This window comes from Ceratotherium simum, chromosome 33 (assembly GCF_057802395.1).
Source record: "Ceratotherium simum simum isolate JZ-2026a chromosome 33, ASM5780239v1, whole genome shotgun sequence".
In the NCBI taxonomy this organism is placed as follows: domain Eukaryota; kingdom Metazoa; phylum Chordata; class Mammalia; order Perissodactyla; family Rhinocerotidae; genus Ceratotherium; species Ceratotherium simum.
The window spans coordinates 9,543,116-9,560,947 of NC_141932.1; the positions used below are offsets into that span (position 1 = coordinate 9,543,116).

At 39.1% G+C, this 17,832-nt stretch overlaps 1 protein-coding gene across 1 annotated transcript; it reads left to right on the top strand.

The window, feature by feature from the left end:
- The first annotated feature begins 8,055 nt into the window (after positions 1-8,055).
- LOC101391107 (uncharacterized) lies at positions 8,056-17,069 on the top strand. The gene is given in 6 exon segments (XM_087421214.1): positions 8,056-8,354; positions 12,926-13,096; positions 14,298-14,424; positions 14,711-14,806; positions 15,377-16,755; positions 16,757-17,069. Coding segments are annotated over 5 exon segments (1,770 nt in total). The 5' UTR covers positions 8,056-8,354; positions 12,926-13,081; the 3' UTR covers positions 16,910-17,069.
- The last annotated feature ends 763 nt before the right edge of the window (positions 17,070-17,832 follow it).

Here is a 17,832-nt window from a genome sequence, read left to right on the forward strand (position 1 = left end):
ACTGGGATATTGGAGCAAATCTGTGACTGGTGCTGTCACAGTGAGTTCTAACTTCATGACCTTCAGGCTCTTTTCTGAACTGCTTCTTCCCATGATCTCATGAGAATGACTTTCGCTGACTTGATCCTGAGGCTACGTTTCCTGGTCCAGACTGGGATTGGGGTCCTGGGGAATACCTTTCTTCTCTCAACCTATGCTTCCACATCGTGCACTGGCCATGCACTGAGGCCCATACACGTGATTCTCACCAACATGGCCATGGCCAACTTCTTGGTTCTTCTCTTCAAGGGGATCCCCCAGATGATATTTATCTGCGGAGTGACACACAACCTGGGTAACACTGGGTGTAAACTTGTCTATTATATCCATAGAATGGCCTGAGGCCTTTCTCTCTGCACCACTTGCCTCTTGAGCAGTTTTAAGGCAGTTACCATCAGCCCCAGAATCAGTGGGTGCGTGGGGCTCAAAGACAGAGCTTGGAAGAACATCGGTTCTTCCTGCTTTCTATGTTGGATCTCCAACCTGCTGATAAACATCTTTGTTCCTAGAAATTTAGAGGCTCTTCAGCATATTCACAGTTCTACCAAGATACGGGATGATAGACTGTGTTCTTCTAAAAATCCTGAAACATCTAGTGCTGCAAAATACACAAGTCTAATGATTTTCCCAGATGTTGTGTTCATGGGACTCACGATTGGGGCCAGTGTTTACATGGCACTCCTCCTACATAGACACCACTAGAGAGTAAGGCATATTCACACCCTCAGAAACTCCCATAGATTCTCCCCTGAGGCAAAAGCCACTCAAACCATCCTACTTCTAGCAAGCACCTTCACTTTGTTTTACTTCACCAATTCTATCCTTACAATTTATAATACCATTTTTTTTCAAATCTCACCTCTGGCTGCAGCACACTACCACCTTTCTGGCAGCCTGTTATCCCACCCTCAGCCCCCTGATATTGTTGCTTCAAGATCCCCAAGCGCCAAGATTCTGCTCTTAAATGGTGAAAAAATATTCCAAATCACTAGTGGCCAATTCACAACAGTCTCTCTTTTCTTCAAAGAATCTGGTGATTCACTTATTCAAATAAGGATATATGTCTAGAACATGACAGACCTACACCCAAGATACTGATGATGAAAAGATTTGTAGGATGTTGCCTTAGCATATAGAGCTTTCAGCTTCACTCAGAAGGCAGACAAACAAACAAGTAAATACAATACTGCATAACTGTCAATATTTTCTTGATGCTTTGTGATTTTTTTTTCTTTGAAATAATTGATGGAAGCATAGAAGTGAAGTTGGACAGAAATAATTTGGGGACATATCAGAATTTTTAATGGTTTATTAGGGCAATCATTAAATTGGCTGCAGGATTGTATATTGATAAGCAGTGGTGGCTTTGTGTGCCAACAACAATTATAACCCATGGGAAGCAGTTTAATTATTATAAGATTTAGGTATTTGCCTATAAAATTAATAAATTGTATCCTAGTAGATTATTGTGCAAAAGTAAATGAGGTGATGAGGCAAGACTTCCAAAAAAGCAAAGTCAAGGTGTGTGTAAATCCACTCTTCCATAAAAGCAACATAAATACTTGAAAAATTACTAAAGTCAACTTTTTTTACAACTCCAGAAATTAACCAGAGGCTTACAACAATCTGAAGAGCATTTAGTCAAGAAAAAATTTTGAACCTCAGTAAAAACAGTGGGGTTTGTTGAGTTTTAACTTTGTTTACTCCCCTCCCCCTCTCCCCAGCTCTGCACTAGCCTTGGAAAAACAGCAGCCTCACAAGAATAGTGGCCATGAAAAGCATTTGTCAAAAATGATCAGTTTTAATTATTTAACACTGCAGTAGCTTAAGGCTGCAATGTGAATTGAGGTAAACAATAGCCCAGCCAAAATTTTTAAAAAGAATATCTGAAGAATAAGATGTTCACAATGAACGATTAAACACTCTGACACATTCCTGAGGATCTAGAAGGCCACACACATACACAGGGATATGTACATGCGCAGGAAGACCTGAAGAGCACCAATAATTCACCTCTGACTGACCTGGAAATGCTGCAGCAGGAAGAGAAGGCTAAGGCAGACTTGTAAACTGCCTGAGCATTGAAGTAGAGCTGTAACACACACAAAGGACCCTCGGCAAAGGGTGGAAGTCTTACTGACTCAAGGCAACTAAGGAAATCTCGGATCAATCATTAGCTAACCAAGCAGAGACTTCAGTGACTGCACACTACAGGGAAAACAGACTTTACAGAATTATCCCAGGAATGTCACTAAACAAATAAACTGCAACCACAACAGCAACAAACCCTGAAGAAAGGGGGAATCTGATATCCAAATTAGCAACATTATCTAAAATGTCTAGCTTCAACAAAAATTTGTGATACAAAGAATCAGAAAAGTATGGCCCATACACAGGGAGAAAAGTAGTCCCTAGAAACTGCCCCTGAGGGGTCTTGTATGTCAGATTTACTACATAAAGACATTAAATCAGCTATTACAAATATGTTCGAGGAACTAAATAAACCATCCCTAAAGAACTAAAGGAAAGTATGATAACAATGTTTCACCAAATAGAAGATATCAACAAAGAGATAGAAATGATAAAAAAGAATTTACTAGAGGGGCTCAACAGCAGATTTGAGCTGGCAGAAGACAGAATAAGCAAACATGAAGATAGGTCAATAAAGATTATCCAGTTTGAGAAACAGGAAAAAGTAAAGCAGAAAAAAGTGAAAAAGAAAAAGTGAACAGATCCTCAGAGATCTATGGTACTCCCTCAAGCATACCCACATATGCATAATGGAAGTCCTAGAAGGAGAGGAGCGAGAATAGGGGCAGAAAGAATATTTGAAGAAATAATGACCTAAAACTTCCAAATTTGATGAAGACAATTAATCTACACATCCAAGAAGCTCAACAAACTCCAAACAGCATCAACTCATTACATTCTCCATAGGTATTAATCCCAGTAAACTAAAGATAAACCCTGTTTCTTCCCAGAGATAGGTACATGATGGGTTCCTGTGAGATGATTGCTAAGATTTCTGCCAGTGATCTGAGATATGGTGGACAGAACCTCTATTTTCTTCTCCAGGTTCCTGCCACACAGTGAACAAGCAACCTAAGAATCAGTTACATATGCAAAATCAGTCACTAGTAGTTTTTCCCAAGGTTTTATTACAAAAAATTTCAGACATATATAAAAACTCAAAGAACAGTACAGTGGACACTCTTATATACATCACACAGATTCAATAAATGTTGAATTTTGCTATATTTGCTTTATCTATATATATATCTTCTACTGACTATCCATCCATCTCCCTCTATTCTCTAATGCAGTTTACTTCTTTTGACTGAACTATTTGAAAGTAAATTGCAGACATCATGATCCTTCACCCCCAAATACCTCAATTTGAATCTCCTAATAATAAAAGATATTCTCCTACAAGCCACATCTTCATGGTGCCAGTTCTTTGAGAGTATGGTATTTGGAAAAGAATGAGGCCCAGGTACTGAAGAACACCAGCAAGCAGAAAAAGAGAAACCTGGCTTTAATGAAAGTTTTAGGCAAGAAAGCTACAGTAGTAACTTCCTGAAGCCAAGAGTCGCACAAAGCCAAAGATACCATATAAGGCAGCAACAGAGGCTTCATTATATTTAAAAATCATATGACCAGGTTCAGAATCAGGCCCTACTGCGTAAACTTCCACATGGTTACTAGGTCTTGGGACTGGAAAATCACAGTCCTTTAGGTTGGTCAAATTGAAGACTGAAGTCCTCTAATGCCTCTGTAAAAAGACTAAAACAATTGAGCTCATCACTCAAGACCCAGCAGGTAAAAAGGAAGGAGGAAAAAAATGGTAAATCTAGGATAGTGCCCTTTTCGTATGAATTTCTTGGCTCCTGGACCAGGCATTTGGGCCTGGCTTAGCATAATCCTCTCTTTTGGGATGTTTAAGCTATTGGGTTATATGAAATATTCATAAACGCACTAACTGCTGAACTGACCACTGAAGACTCAAATAGTATTGAGAAAAAAGAGAAAGAGAGTAAGGGGTACGGAGTAGGAGAGGAGTGAAGGTAATAGGTACCTATAACTGAAAAGCCATTCATTCTATCCAATTGTTAGCTGTGTAAAGACAGAGCATGTGCAATTATTTAAACATTCATATCATAAACTATACCATACAGAAAAGTATATTAAACACAATCACACACATACAGACATACATTAGTTTAACATAAAATGGCAACGCCTATGTGTGAACAACCGTGTTATACCATTTAGATCAAGAGATGGAACATCCCAGAAGCCCTATTTATCCATTTCCAGTAAACATCCCTCCCCTCCCCTTCTATGGTCAAGATCCCTACACAGAGACAGCCCTGGAGCACTTTCCACTGAGCTAATTTCATTTCTTTAGATTCCCCCTTTGCCAGAGGCATCCTCTGAGTCTTCCCTACTGGATCCCCTTTTCCTTGCCCAGGGAATATGTTCTTTGCTGTTTGGACCTCAAAAACTCCTCTAAAACAGCCAAGATTTCTCTGCATTCTCAAAAGAGTAATGAGGTGTTGGGGAAGAGGGAGAATCTCCCTCCGCCCTTTCCCTTAAGCTTCTTATGGCTGGCCAAATAAGTAAAAGACAGCTTAGCAGGAGAAAATAATACCAAGTTTAATAACATGTATACATGGGAGAAACCAGGGAAACTGAGTTTCTCAACACAATAGCAGCGATTCTTATTTTAAATACTATCTTCAACTAAAGACAAAGGAGGATGTTGGGGGTAGGAGAGTCAGTTATGGGAGATTACCAGAAAAGCACAGTAAACAAAAGTAAAGTTATTATGCAGATTTAAGGCCTTACCTTGACATTGATACGTTTCTAGAGTTGAGGTCATCCCCCCTCTTCCCAGTACAGAGAGGGAGATACCTTTACAAATGGAGATTTCCCTCATAAATGTAAATGTTTGTCTGGCAACTCTTTTCAGGGCCACCTAGAGAATATGGCCGGGGAGAAACAGAATTTTTGATAAGAGGGGCTTGAGGCCGGCCCCGTGGCTTAGGGGTTAAGTGCGCGCGCTCCGCTACTGGCAGCCCTGGTTCGGATCCTGGGTGTGCACCGACGCACCACTTCTCTGGCCATGCTGAGACCGTGTCCCACATACAGCAACTAGAAGGATTTCCAACTATGACATACAACTATCTACTGGGGCTTTGGGGAAAATAAAAAAAGGAGGAGGATTGACAATAGATGTTAGCTCAGAGCCGGTCTTCCTTAGCAAAAAAGAGGAGGATTAGCATGGATGTTAGCTAATCTAACATCTAATCTTTTTGTGATCTTCCTCACACACACACAAAAAAAAGAGGGCCTTGATGCCTTTCCTATTGTAACATCTATTTTACATTATAGTACAGCCATCATATGATAGTGGCTCCTTCCTGAAACAGGTCTTCTATCTTAAATTCTTTAGGCAGTTTGGGGGAGGTCAAATATCCGTGAGAGAAAATAGAAAATAATCAAGGCAAAGAGACATATTTCAGGGTGGCCAATTTTGATCTCCCACAGAGGCTAAGTGAATGCCTCATCATCAGCTTAGGTCTGGCCTAAGGGTGAGGTCCAGAAGGGTCCTGAATGCCAGAGCTTCTGTCCAAGTGGAGTTGGAGTGCACCTAGCACACGGATGTGTTCACCAACCCGGAAGCTCTCTGTAGTTTATGGATTTTTTATGGAGGCTTAATCACATAGGCATGATTTAATTTTGTAAAGGGAATTTACAAACATCTTTGGTAAATGTCATACTTAAAGGAGAAACTTTGAAATCAGGAAGAAGAAAAGAATGCTGCATCACTTCCTTTCAACACAGGACTGGAGGTCACACCCAGCGCAATAGGTAGAAAAATAAAGGTTTAAAAATTGAAAAAGATGGGGAAAACTCACTATTTAAGGATGATATGACTTTTTATGTAAATATATAGAATAATTGTTTTGTGTTCTTTTAGGTGATGGTCAGCCAGGTGTGGCCACAAGAAGGGACACAGGAGAGGTGAAGGAAAAAAAAAGTTTATTATACTCACAAGTACTTGAGAGACCTCTCAGCATGCCAGAGGACGTCAAATAGGAGAGACTGCCAAGGGATCAGACTCAACCAAGTAGGTGGGGTGAGAGTAAGGACCCAGGAGCAAGTGCCCTTATTGAGGAGTCAGGGTGGAGTACACAAGAAAAGACTCAAAGAGATTTCATTGGTGGTTTGAATGACACTAGGTCACAAATATGGGAGGGTAGGAAGTGGAACTTGTGGCAGGGTGTCAACCTTACTACACTGGTGCACCTGGTTGCCTGGTGGGTGTACTCAGAGCCTGTTTGTGGGGATGTTGAGGCATCGGGAAAATATGAAGTTTTAAAAATTTACAATACAGTAATCTACACAAAAACTATTAGAATTAATAAAAACAGGTTATCAAGTTTGCTTGGTATAATATCAATATATGTCAACTGTATTTCTATATACCATCAACAAAGAGTTAAACAATGAAACCATAAAATACCATTTACAAGAGCATTAAAAATGTCAGGTCATGAAATGAATCTAATAAAAATGTACAAGACTTCTATAAGACTTATAATCATAAACTTTTTCAGAGACATTAAAGAAGAACTAAATAAATGGAGTGATACATGGTGTATGTTATGGATTTTAAGACTATATATTGTAAAGATGTCCTCACTCAAACGATTTATAGATTCAATGCAGTCCCATTACAAATCCCAGCCACTATTTTTTGGTGGAAGTTGACAACGTGAGTTAAAATTTTATTTGAAAATATAAAGGGCCAGAAGAACAAAGATACTCTTGTAGAAAAAAATATGGTAGGAGGCTTTGCTTTGTCAGATTTTATGACTTAGAAAGCTCCCATAGTTAAAACAGAGTAGTATTGGCCCAGAGATAAATAACAGACCAATGGAACGGAACAACGTCCTAAATCAGAGCCATACAGATATGGACACTTTATTTATGATAAAGATGACACTACCAAGCAGTGGGGAAGAGATCGATTTTAAATAATGCTGCTGGGATAATTATCTATACGGAGGAAGAAAGTAAGTTGACCCCTGTATCCCAGTATTCACAAAAACAAATGACTGGGTGGGTTGTGACTATTCAAGATACACAAGATCCTTCTTTAATGTATCTCGGGTTTATCTTATAACACGAGATACAAATAATATTCTTTTGGCGTGGACTGTGGTTGCCAGTGTCTCCTCCACAACCATTTCTGCCGCGGTCCTTAACCGCTCACGGTCTCTCATCACGAAGCGCACATCCACGGCGCTCGCCTCGTATCACCTCTGCTCCTCCAGATCCAGTTCTAAGCTCCTAATCCCCATTTTCTCCAACGTATTACTGGCGTCCTTATGGTGAACGCTCCCCAATTCTCTGTCCCGGAAGCCTGTTCTTTACTGTACGGACCCAAACTTCAAACCTTTCCGATATGGCCGCGTCTTTCACGCGGCTTGAAAAGAGCCCCGAGACAGAGCGGGCGCGGCCATTTTCTGCTCAGGACTGGCCTGTGATTGGTTTAGCTCTAGGGACAGGTCGGAAGATTGCAGGCGCGACGGCTGAAATGCTACTAAGCATGCGCGATGGTGCTGACAGCCGCTGCGGAGGTAGAAGAACGGGAGATGAGAAGTCTCGAAAAGAAGAGAAAGCATCTGTTGAATGTGCGCCTTTTCGGCCTGGTCGGCCGAATCGGTCGGCTAGAGTGGCCATCTCGCTCTCCGTACGGCGCACAATCCAAGATGGCGGCGCATGGTCCAAAATGGCCGCCCCCAGCAAACCGTAGTGAAATTGGCGCGGCCATATTGCCCAGTGATAATTCCACGGGACACCAGAATCCGTGTCCGTACACAGATCGCTCACTTCCAATATGCTACTGAGTCTACGTAATAGCCGGGGACTCGGGCCCACCAACCAGGTGAGCGGAAGCGGAAGTGGCGTAGCGAAGCTTGACTCCTCCGGGCGAAAGGTGACAGGATTCGTGTTTGAGGTTACGTTAGATTTCGGCGAGCGGCGTTAAGCATCCCCCTCCGTGGGAATTCTTGACTTGAGATGTGGTTTGTGGTGGGTGGTCGTCAGGGGTTTTTGTTTAAGGAGGCTTCGTAGTTGTTGGGGGCGGCTTGGGCCGGCATCAGTGTTAGGGGAGTGGGTTGAGGAAGAAACGAGAGACCGACCATTCCTGTTGGCAGTGACAGGTCGGCTCCGGACGGCGCCCCAGGCCGTGGAGAGAGGCATTGGGAGAGCGACTGACCGAGGGGCCCTTCTGGGTGTGGTCGGTGAGGATCGGGATTGGGAGTTAGTCATTTATGCTTCCTGTGGGCCAAGTTTGAGCATCCGAGGGGCCATGTTATGATCCGTATGAAAATAGGTGTCTGGGGAGCTGTGAATGAGTGCCAGAGCGAAGTGCGGGGTGGGAGCATATGAGTACCCGTGGGAGAGGTTTCTGGGGTTGGAACGTAAGGAAGTCTCAGGTGGACTGAGATTTGGGTGCTGTACTAGGCATTGAGGTATTATATTTACCAGCTTTTTATACTGAAGGATTTTAAGCATAGGGAAAAGTCGAAAGAAGCGCAAAATGATCACCTGTATACCAACCACCCAGATCCATGAATTGTTAAATTCGTGCCAAACTTGTCTAGTCTAGAGTGTATACCTAGTCATGGAATTTTTGTGCTGTAAGGTAGATGAATTTTTACCTAGAGGGAAGAAGCCAAATTGCTTTTGTACCACCTCACTCTGTCACCAGCCATGTATGAGTGTCTATTCACTCTGTCACCAGCCATGTATGAGTGTCTATTGATGCATAGGCTTTCCAACACTAAGTATTTTCATTCTTGCTTTTTGACTATGTTGTGGTTTTAAAAGGCATCTCATTGAGGTCTCCATATGCACTTTTCTCATTACTAGCATAGTTGATCATCTTTGTATATATTCACTGGCCAATTTTAAACCTGAGAAGTTTGTTATTTCCTTACCCCTTTTAGGAGACCCAGATAATTATACCCCAGCCAACCAAGTGGCACATGTTTGGAATGCTAGTCTTTTGCCAGTTATTGAGTAATAAACAGTTTGGCTGGCCTTTGTCCCCAGTTCCTGGGAGGTAGCCTCGCAATTGTTGAGTCTCCTGAGTGGTAGGTCTGTGTTATTCATGGTGTACCCTGATAGTTTGTGCTAACAAGGCGACTCCTGGTGGGTGTGTAGATAGTTTATGCTAGTGAGATGACTCAGAATGGGGACTGTTTATGCCAGAAAGACCAACCATGTGATTCGAGGATTGGGGCTTTGAGCCAGGTGACATCAGTCCAATCTCCAGGAGGGTAGGGGTGCTGGTGGTTGAGTCATATGGCCAATGATTTGATCAATCATGCTTATTTAATGAAACTCTAATAAAAACTATAGACACTGAAGCCTAGGTGAGCTTCTGTGGTTGGCAATACCCTGCATACTGTCACAAATAGATATACTGGATGAGTAATGTGTTCTGACTCCAAAGGGAAAGGACAATGGAAACTTCTGGTTTGGGATCCTCCCAAACCTCACCCTGTTGTGTCTCTCCATTTGACTGGTTCTGATTTGTATCCTTTTGCTATAATAAAATTGTAATCTTGTACATTTTTCCCCCCAGGTACCTTATAGGTTTTGTTGGTATTGTAAACAGTGGCTTTTTTTCTTTTAAATTTTATTGTTGTTTGAATATGAAATTGCAATTAATGTTTATATTGATCTTAAAGCAGTTGCATGATAACAGTTTTGTTTCTTCTTTTCCAATCTTCATGCCTCAATTTATTTTTCCCATTTTTTGCTGCTCAGGGTTTGATCTGTGGTACATTTTTGGCTAAAGTGGTTATCTTTGTCATGTGCCTAAGTTTCAAGAAATGATGTGGATTTTTTTGTAGATACTCTTTATCAAGTTAACAAAGTTCTTATCTATTTCTTGTTTACTAAGATTTTTTTAAAGTTGTGAGTTGCTATGATATTTTATTAATGTCTTTTCTTCATCTATTGAGATAACGAAATGATTCTTATTAAACTATCCTTACATTCCTGGAATAAAGTCACCTGGTGCATAATACAGTTCTTCCTATATTCAGTAGTCTCAATATTTTTCCTATATCTCAGTGGCGATAGTTTCCTAATAGTTTACTTAGGGGCTTTATAGCTAAGTTCATGAATGAGATTGGCCTGTAAATTTCTTTCTCATATTGTCCTTGAAATCCAGATCTGTTTTCTTCAGGTCTCATACTGCCTAAGACAGTTTCATTTTACTTCAGAGTTCTTAGCAATTCAATATTGAGAGCATTTAAGCTGTGTTAATGTATTTCTAGAGTGTCCTTGGTATCTCTACATTAGTCTCAGTGTTAAATTAATTTTTCATAACCAGAATTAATTCTTTAGCCATCAGCACTGGTTTGAGTATATGGGAGATCCACCTGGGGTTTTGTGAAAAGAGAGACGTGAATTTGAGATTCCAGTTGAGAACTTCATAGGAGAGTTTAAGGACACAGGCTTTGTCTTAAGAAGCAGACAGCCTGTATTTTTGGTTTTCGTAGGCTAAAGTTTAGCTTAATTGAGATATAATTTATATGCCATAATAGTCACCAATTCTTCATGTACAATTCAATGAGTTTCACAAAGGTATAACCCATTGTGTAACCACCACTTGAGTCAATATATAGAACCTTTCCATCAAGCCAAAAAGGTCACTTGTGCCCCTTTACATTTGAGACCATCCCCCATCCTTTCTTCCCTCACAATCACTTAAGTGCTTTTTATAGATATGTATGTTCTAATACTTCATACAAATTAAATTATTCAGTAAGTTGTCTTTGGTGTCTGGCTTCTTTTACTTAGGTCAGTGGTTTTGAGATTCATCCATCATTTTCCGTGTATCATTAGTTCATTTCTTTCTGCTGCTGAGTAATATTCAGTGGTAGAGGTATACCACAATGTTTATCTATTCCCCAGTTGATAGATATTTTGGATTTGGGTGAGTAGGTTTTGGATATTATGAATAGAGCTGCCATGTACGTTCGTATACAAGTCAAAGTGGCTGTACCATTTTGTAATTTAACCAGAAATGCTTAAGAGTTCTTTTTACTTCATATCCTTGTCAGTACTTAGTATTATCAGTCTTTTTAATTTATAGCTATTCTAGAAGGTGCATAGCAGTATTTTATTTTGGTTTTAATTTGCCTTCATTTTGCAACTTAAAGGAACTTTTCTTGTGTCTATTTGCCATCACTTTATTTTTTTGGTAAAGTGTTTAAATCTTTTGTTCCTTTTTTATTGGATTGTCTCTTCTTTTATTAAGTTGGAAAAGTTCCTTATATTTTTTGGATAGAAGTCTTTTTAGTCAAGTATATGCTTTGTTAATATTTTATCCCAGTTTATGGCTTGATTCTTCTTCATTTTTTAACAGAATCTTTTGAATATCAAAAATTTTTAGTATTGAGGAAGTAATGTATCAATTTTTTTCTTTCATCAGCTTTTTGTGCCATATTGAGGAAATCTTTGCCTAATCCAAGGTCACTTAAAATTTTTCTATGCTTTTTTCTAGAAGTTTTATAGTTTTAACGCTTACATCTAATAATCCATTTTGAGTTAATTTTGGTATGAGGCAAACCTGAACATCCTGTTGTTTCAATAGCATTTATTAAACATTTTATTCTTATTCTCCTAATCATGCTCATGCTTTTCTCTAACATGTAGAATTTATATATATATATATATATATATATATATATATATATATATATATATATATATATGTACTAGTTTGCTAATTCTATCCCTTTTGTCATTTTTGTTTATCTAGCTTGATATTTCTCCTGGCTGTGGGTCATATTTTCCTGCTGCTTTGCATGTGTGGTAATTTTTGACTGGATGTCAGATATTGTCAATTTTACATTGTTGTTTGCAGGATTTTCTTTTATTCCTTTAACTACTTTTGAGGTTTGCTCTGGGATGTAGTCAAGTTACTTTGGAACAGTTTGTTTCTTTGGAGGCTTTCTTTTAAGCTTTGTTAGATGAGTCCAGAATGGTCTTTTGTCTAGGATTACTTTGTCCCAAATAGACTGAGGAGTCTATTTGAAGTCCCTGTGTATTAGATCTTTTCACCTTGGCTAGTGGGAACACTTAACTATTCCTGATCTTATATGAGCTCCAGGAATTGTTCCACCTGCTCCTTTCCAGTGGCTCTTTCCGCAGCCTTGGTAATTTCCTCACAGTTCATCTGTCCTTAGCCAGAGATTCAAAGGAACCCTTTACACATCTATAGAGTGAGTCTTCTCTCTCTCTTTCTTTCTCTTTTCTGATGTACTGCCTGGCAAATTTTAGCCACCTTTGTTTCTTCAGACTTTGAATTCTGTATCATTAACTCAGCAAGACTGCTAGACTCTTTTTGGGTTTCTTCTCCCTGTGCTGAGGCCTGGAAAGTCTCTCCAGGCAGTGAGCTGCAGCACACAGAGGTCTCACCTTGTTTGTTTCCCTTTTTCTCTGAGTTCTCTGTCTGAAAATAGTTGTTCTAAATACTTTTCTTATTTGTTTCTAGTTGGTTAAGATGAAAGGATAATTCTGGTAATTCTCCTTGAAATCAGAGTTTTTATAGATTCTGAAGGTTTGTGTTTTAGTCCTTATTCAATCAGTTACTAGCAGTGTGAGTTTTAGCTAGGTGCTTGACCTTTCCTTCTTGGTTTTCTCTAAAATGGAATAATTATCATCTGTACCTTATAGAGTTGTTGTGAGGATTAAGTGAGAAAAGAACATGCCTGAAACAGTTCTTTGCATGTATAGGAACTTGCCTTTTTTATTATTTCCATGCCAAACAAATCTTTCTTTGAATCCATAGATGCTGGCTTCCTAGAGTGAGGCTGCTCCCATAAAGGAAAAAAAGATCTCAAGTCTAGAAATTCATCCTTGCTGAGGATACCCTTGAAGAGACACCATTATCAGAATTTCTGGACAGATACTAAAAGTGCTGGCCATTTCCTGAAAGCTGCTGAAAATGACCAAGTCCCAGGTGAGCTGTTTACTTCCCAATCTGTTTTCCAGTAGATTTGTGGAAGGTTATAAAAATATGCACAATCAAAGAGAACAACGCATATAAATACATTGCAGCTGGGAGGCATATAAGCTTAGACTGGGAGACAGAGTAGCCCATCAGGAGGGGAACTGGATCTACATGTCATAGGATTCTGCAAGGTGCTAATAATTAGAACAATGCCACATAAGCAGTGGGATCCAGAACTGAGTTGCAAACATTTCTATGGTAATACTGGAAACAAAAGGATAAAAAGAATAAAAGAATACAAAAGAATAAAAACATGTTACAAGATTTACTTTGTATATAAGGAGGAAGCACATGAATTCCTTGATATCAGTAAATATTTCCTGGACATTTAATATGGAGAAATGTTTTTAATGGGTTTTTCTCTGCTGTTTTTCTTGTCCAGAGTATAGACCCATTGGACAGTCATCCTCCAAGGAAATGTGGGAGATATAAAAGGCACAGCTAGAAAACATTTAAAATCTCTTCTTGTCTATAAAAAGAAGATAATAGGGCTTACATAAGGGTTATTGTGCAGATCATTATGTTAATGTATGTAAAATGTTTAGAATGATACATAGCACATAGTAAGAGCTCTGTTTGCTTTTATGAGTATCGTGATTTCCTATATAGCACGATCAATTTCTAGAAGGCAGTTCTGAGCATAACATTCTTTTGTATATGGAAGACCCTGCAGTGGCTACCAGGAATCTGCAGGAAATGTGAAGTCTTGCTCCAAGACCTATTCCTGCCTGCCGCCTGGGCATCTGTTCTCTTCAGCCTCTTCTCCTATCTCACTAAACTATTTGCAGCTTCTTGAACCCAAATAGATCAGAAGCTATTTGAAGGCAGGACTGTGCTTTATTTCTTTTTTATTGCAAAATGTATAGTAGGTAACATTAAATGCTTGTAAGGTGGCTTGCAGATGGTTTTTAGGTAGTTTTAGTGATGTTTTACATTGGGTGAATGAATGAGTGAAGAAGTGAATAAAGAATGGACAAAGAAAGGATAGTTTTAATGAATTTAGCCCACCAAGTATAAATCAAAACTAGATACAGAGAAATATTTGTTTATAAATTCCCATAGTAAAAATAATCAGAATAATGTCCTATAGATCTTTTATATTTTATTCCATTATATTAACCTTAGATTAAAAAGGGTTATGTTATTACAGGGATCATTGTCGTTCAGTGACGTGGCTGTGGATTTCACCTGGGAAGAGTGGCAGCTACTAGACACTGTTCAGAAGAACCTCTACCGGGATGTGATGTTGGAAAATTATAGCAACCTAATATCATTGGGTAAAGACAGCTTTCCTAAATATCTCAGTGTAAGCTCATTAATTGCCTGTCTTTTTTCCATTGCTACAATTTCTGGGTACTCTGATATCCTTAATGATTTTGGATTTGGGCTTGTACAGATGATAGAACTTATTTTCTTTATGATCAGACAGTGATTGTACTTACTTTCATTTTCCAAATGAAAAGTTTCTATTTAGCTGAGATTTAGACTATACATTCTCTGAAGCAGAACTTTTCCTTATAGGCCTTAATACTGCTTAGGTTCTCTGTGATTGCTCCTTGACAGGTTATCAAGCTACCAAGCCAGAAGCAGTGGTCTACTTGCAGGAAGGAGAAGAACAAGGAATGGTAGAGAGGGAGTTCCCAAGTCACTGTAGTCGAGGTGAGTGAAACCAATACAATGGGAGTTAGTACAAGCAAAGTAATGGTTGGTCGTTGGTGGGTTGGGACCCCCGTTACATTATTTTAATTTTTCTTCTCATAGTTTCTGAACCTTTAGAGGTGACTTAGAGTGAGTGAAAAGAGGTCTTAAGTATGAATGATGCCTACTTCTTACCACCTTTCTGTATATTACTCTCTTTTGCTAGCCACCTAGGAGAAGATGTACCTCCTTTTGTCTACCCTGGGTCACGTCTTTGCCTCTTTCATTTGGTCTTTCCTTTCTTGCTTAGTTGTTCTTCTGTTGTAGCTTGTTAGACACAACCAGCCTCCTCCACCTCTTATCTATATTCACATACCTCTTCTATTCTTTCTAATGTTTATAGATTCATTCCAAAGTTTGATGGCACCCATGTCCTTCGGTTTATTACCTTTTATCTATTTCTTTTATTGGATACCTCAGACTTATATTGTGCACCTGCTGTATCACTTTCTTCATTCTCTTTGGATTTTGACTTGAGATTCCATCTGTCTCCATTTCATGATAATGATAGGATTGATTTCTTTTTTTTAGAAGTAATGTGGCAAGTTTATGATTGGTATCGGGAAGATACTGAGAAGGATGAACCTGTGGAGAGAGATCATGAAAATAGTACACTGGGAAGAATATTTTCTCACAGCAGAAACTTTGTTCCATTTATAGAAAGACCCCATAAATGTGTCTCAAAAGGAATAAGTTTGAAACAAAATTCAGATTTAAATTTTCAGAGTAAAAACTATACAGAAATGAACTGTGGCGAGCTAAGTAATCATAGGACATTATTTTTCCATACTCTACATGAAACCTCCCACATTCGAGCCCAGTACTATGAACATAATTTATGTGGGAAGGCTTTCAGCATGGTGACAAATCTTAAGAGACGTCACAGAATTCGCATAGAAGGGAAACCCTATGAATGCAGTGAATGTCCAAAATCCTTCAGGTATAAGTCAAAGTTCATAATTCACCAGAGAACTCATACAGGAGAAAAGCCGTACAGATGCAGTGAATGTCAGAAAGCTTTCAGTACAAAATGTCATCTCGCTCTGCACCAGAGAACTCATACAGGAGAGAAACCGTATGTATGTACTGAGTGTGAGAAATCTTTCAGAACAAAGTATCATCTCATTCTACACCATAGGACTCATACAGGAGAGAAACCCTATGAATGCAAAGAATGTGGAAAAGCTTACAGGGAGAAGACAAAGCTCAGATTACATTACAGAATGCACACAGGAGAGAAACCTTTTGAATGTAGTGATTGTGGGAAAGGTTTTATGCAGAAGTCAAACCTGATTATCCATCAAAGAATTCATACGGGAGATAAACCCTATGGATGTAGAGACTGTGAAAAGGCCTTCTGTAGTAAATCTCAGCTTGTTGTTCACCAGCGAACTCATACAGGAGATAAATCTTATGAATGCAAGGAATGTGGGAAAGCCTTCAATAAAAACTCACACCTCATAACGCATCAGAGAATTCATATGGGAGACAAACCTTGTGAATGCAGTGAATGTGGAAAAGCTTTTGTACACACATCACAGCTCATTGTACATCAGAGAAATCATACAGGAAGAAAACCATATGAATGCAAGGAATGTGGGAAAGCTTTTAACAAAAAGTCACACTTCATAACACATCAGAGAATTCATACGGGAGAGAAGCCTTATGAATGCAGTGAATGTGGAAAAGCTTTTATAGACAACTCACAGCTTATTGTTCATCAAAGAACTCATACAGGAGAGAAACCTTATGAATGCAAGGAATGTAGGAAAGCCTTTAATAAAAAGTCATCTCTCATAACACATCAGAGAATTCATACAGGAGAGAAGCCTTATGAATGCAGTGAATGTGGAAAAGCTTTTATAGACAAGTCACATCTCATTGTCCATCAGAGAACTCATACAGGAGAGAAACCCTATGAATGCAATGAATGTGGAAAAGCCTTCATACGAAAGGCAATGCTCATTGTACATCAGAGAACGCATACAGGAGAGAAACCCTTTGTATGTCTTGAATGCCAAAAAGCCTTTAGCAGTATGGCAATGCTCAGTAGACATCAGTTGATTCATACGGGAGAGAAACCCCATGGATGCAATGAATGTGGAAAAGCTTTCCGCCAAAAAAGCCATCTTGTTATCCATCAACGATGCCATACTGGAGAGAAACCATATGGATGCATTCCATGTGGTCAAATCTTCAACCAGAAGTCACAGCTCATTAGACATCAGAGACGGCACACAGGAGAGAAACCATATCAGTGCACTCAGTGTGGGAAAGCCTTTTTTGAGAAATCATACCTCAGTGTCCATCAGAGAAGTCATGCAGGACAGAAACCTTATCAATGCAGTCAGTGTGGGAAAACTTTCTCAGTCAAGTTCTTTCTCACTTCACATGAGGAAATTCATACAGCAAAAAAATCTCAGGAACACGGTGAATGCTGGAAAGACTTTAATGAGATGTCACATCTCACTGAATACAAGAGGATTCACACAAGAGACACCTTTTGAATGCAGTGCAAGTTAGGATACTTTTCCATTAATTTTGACCTTTGTAAGTTTTTGAAAACTTATCCAGGAGAGAAATCTTTTAAATGCATTGATATATGAAAATATGTAGCCTCCTTTCATTAGAGAAAGGCAATATGAATGAGTTGAAAAGTTGAAATCTTTTCTTGAGAAGAGAAATCCCATTACATGTCACACAGAAATGAAACCTTTTGAGTGCAACAAATGTTTTTGGTAGGTCATCACAAAATAGTCAATTCTCACTGAGGAAGAATCTCATGAATGTTGTGAATCCTGGAATACCTTCCAAACAAATGAGTTTTCATACCAAAGAATGCGGATGACTGAGATTTGTGATAAGGGATGACTCTGGCATGAAGCCCAAACTTATTGTACATCAGATAATATTTATTAAGGAGAACTCATATAGTGTAACGATGGTGGGAAATGTTTATGTATAACAATTTTATTATAAAAATTCTG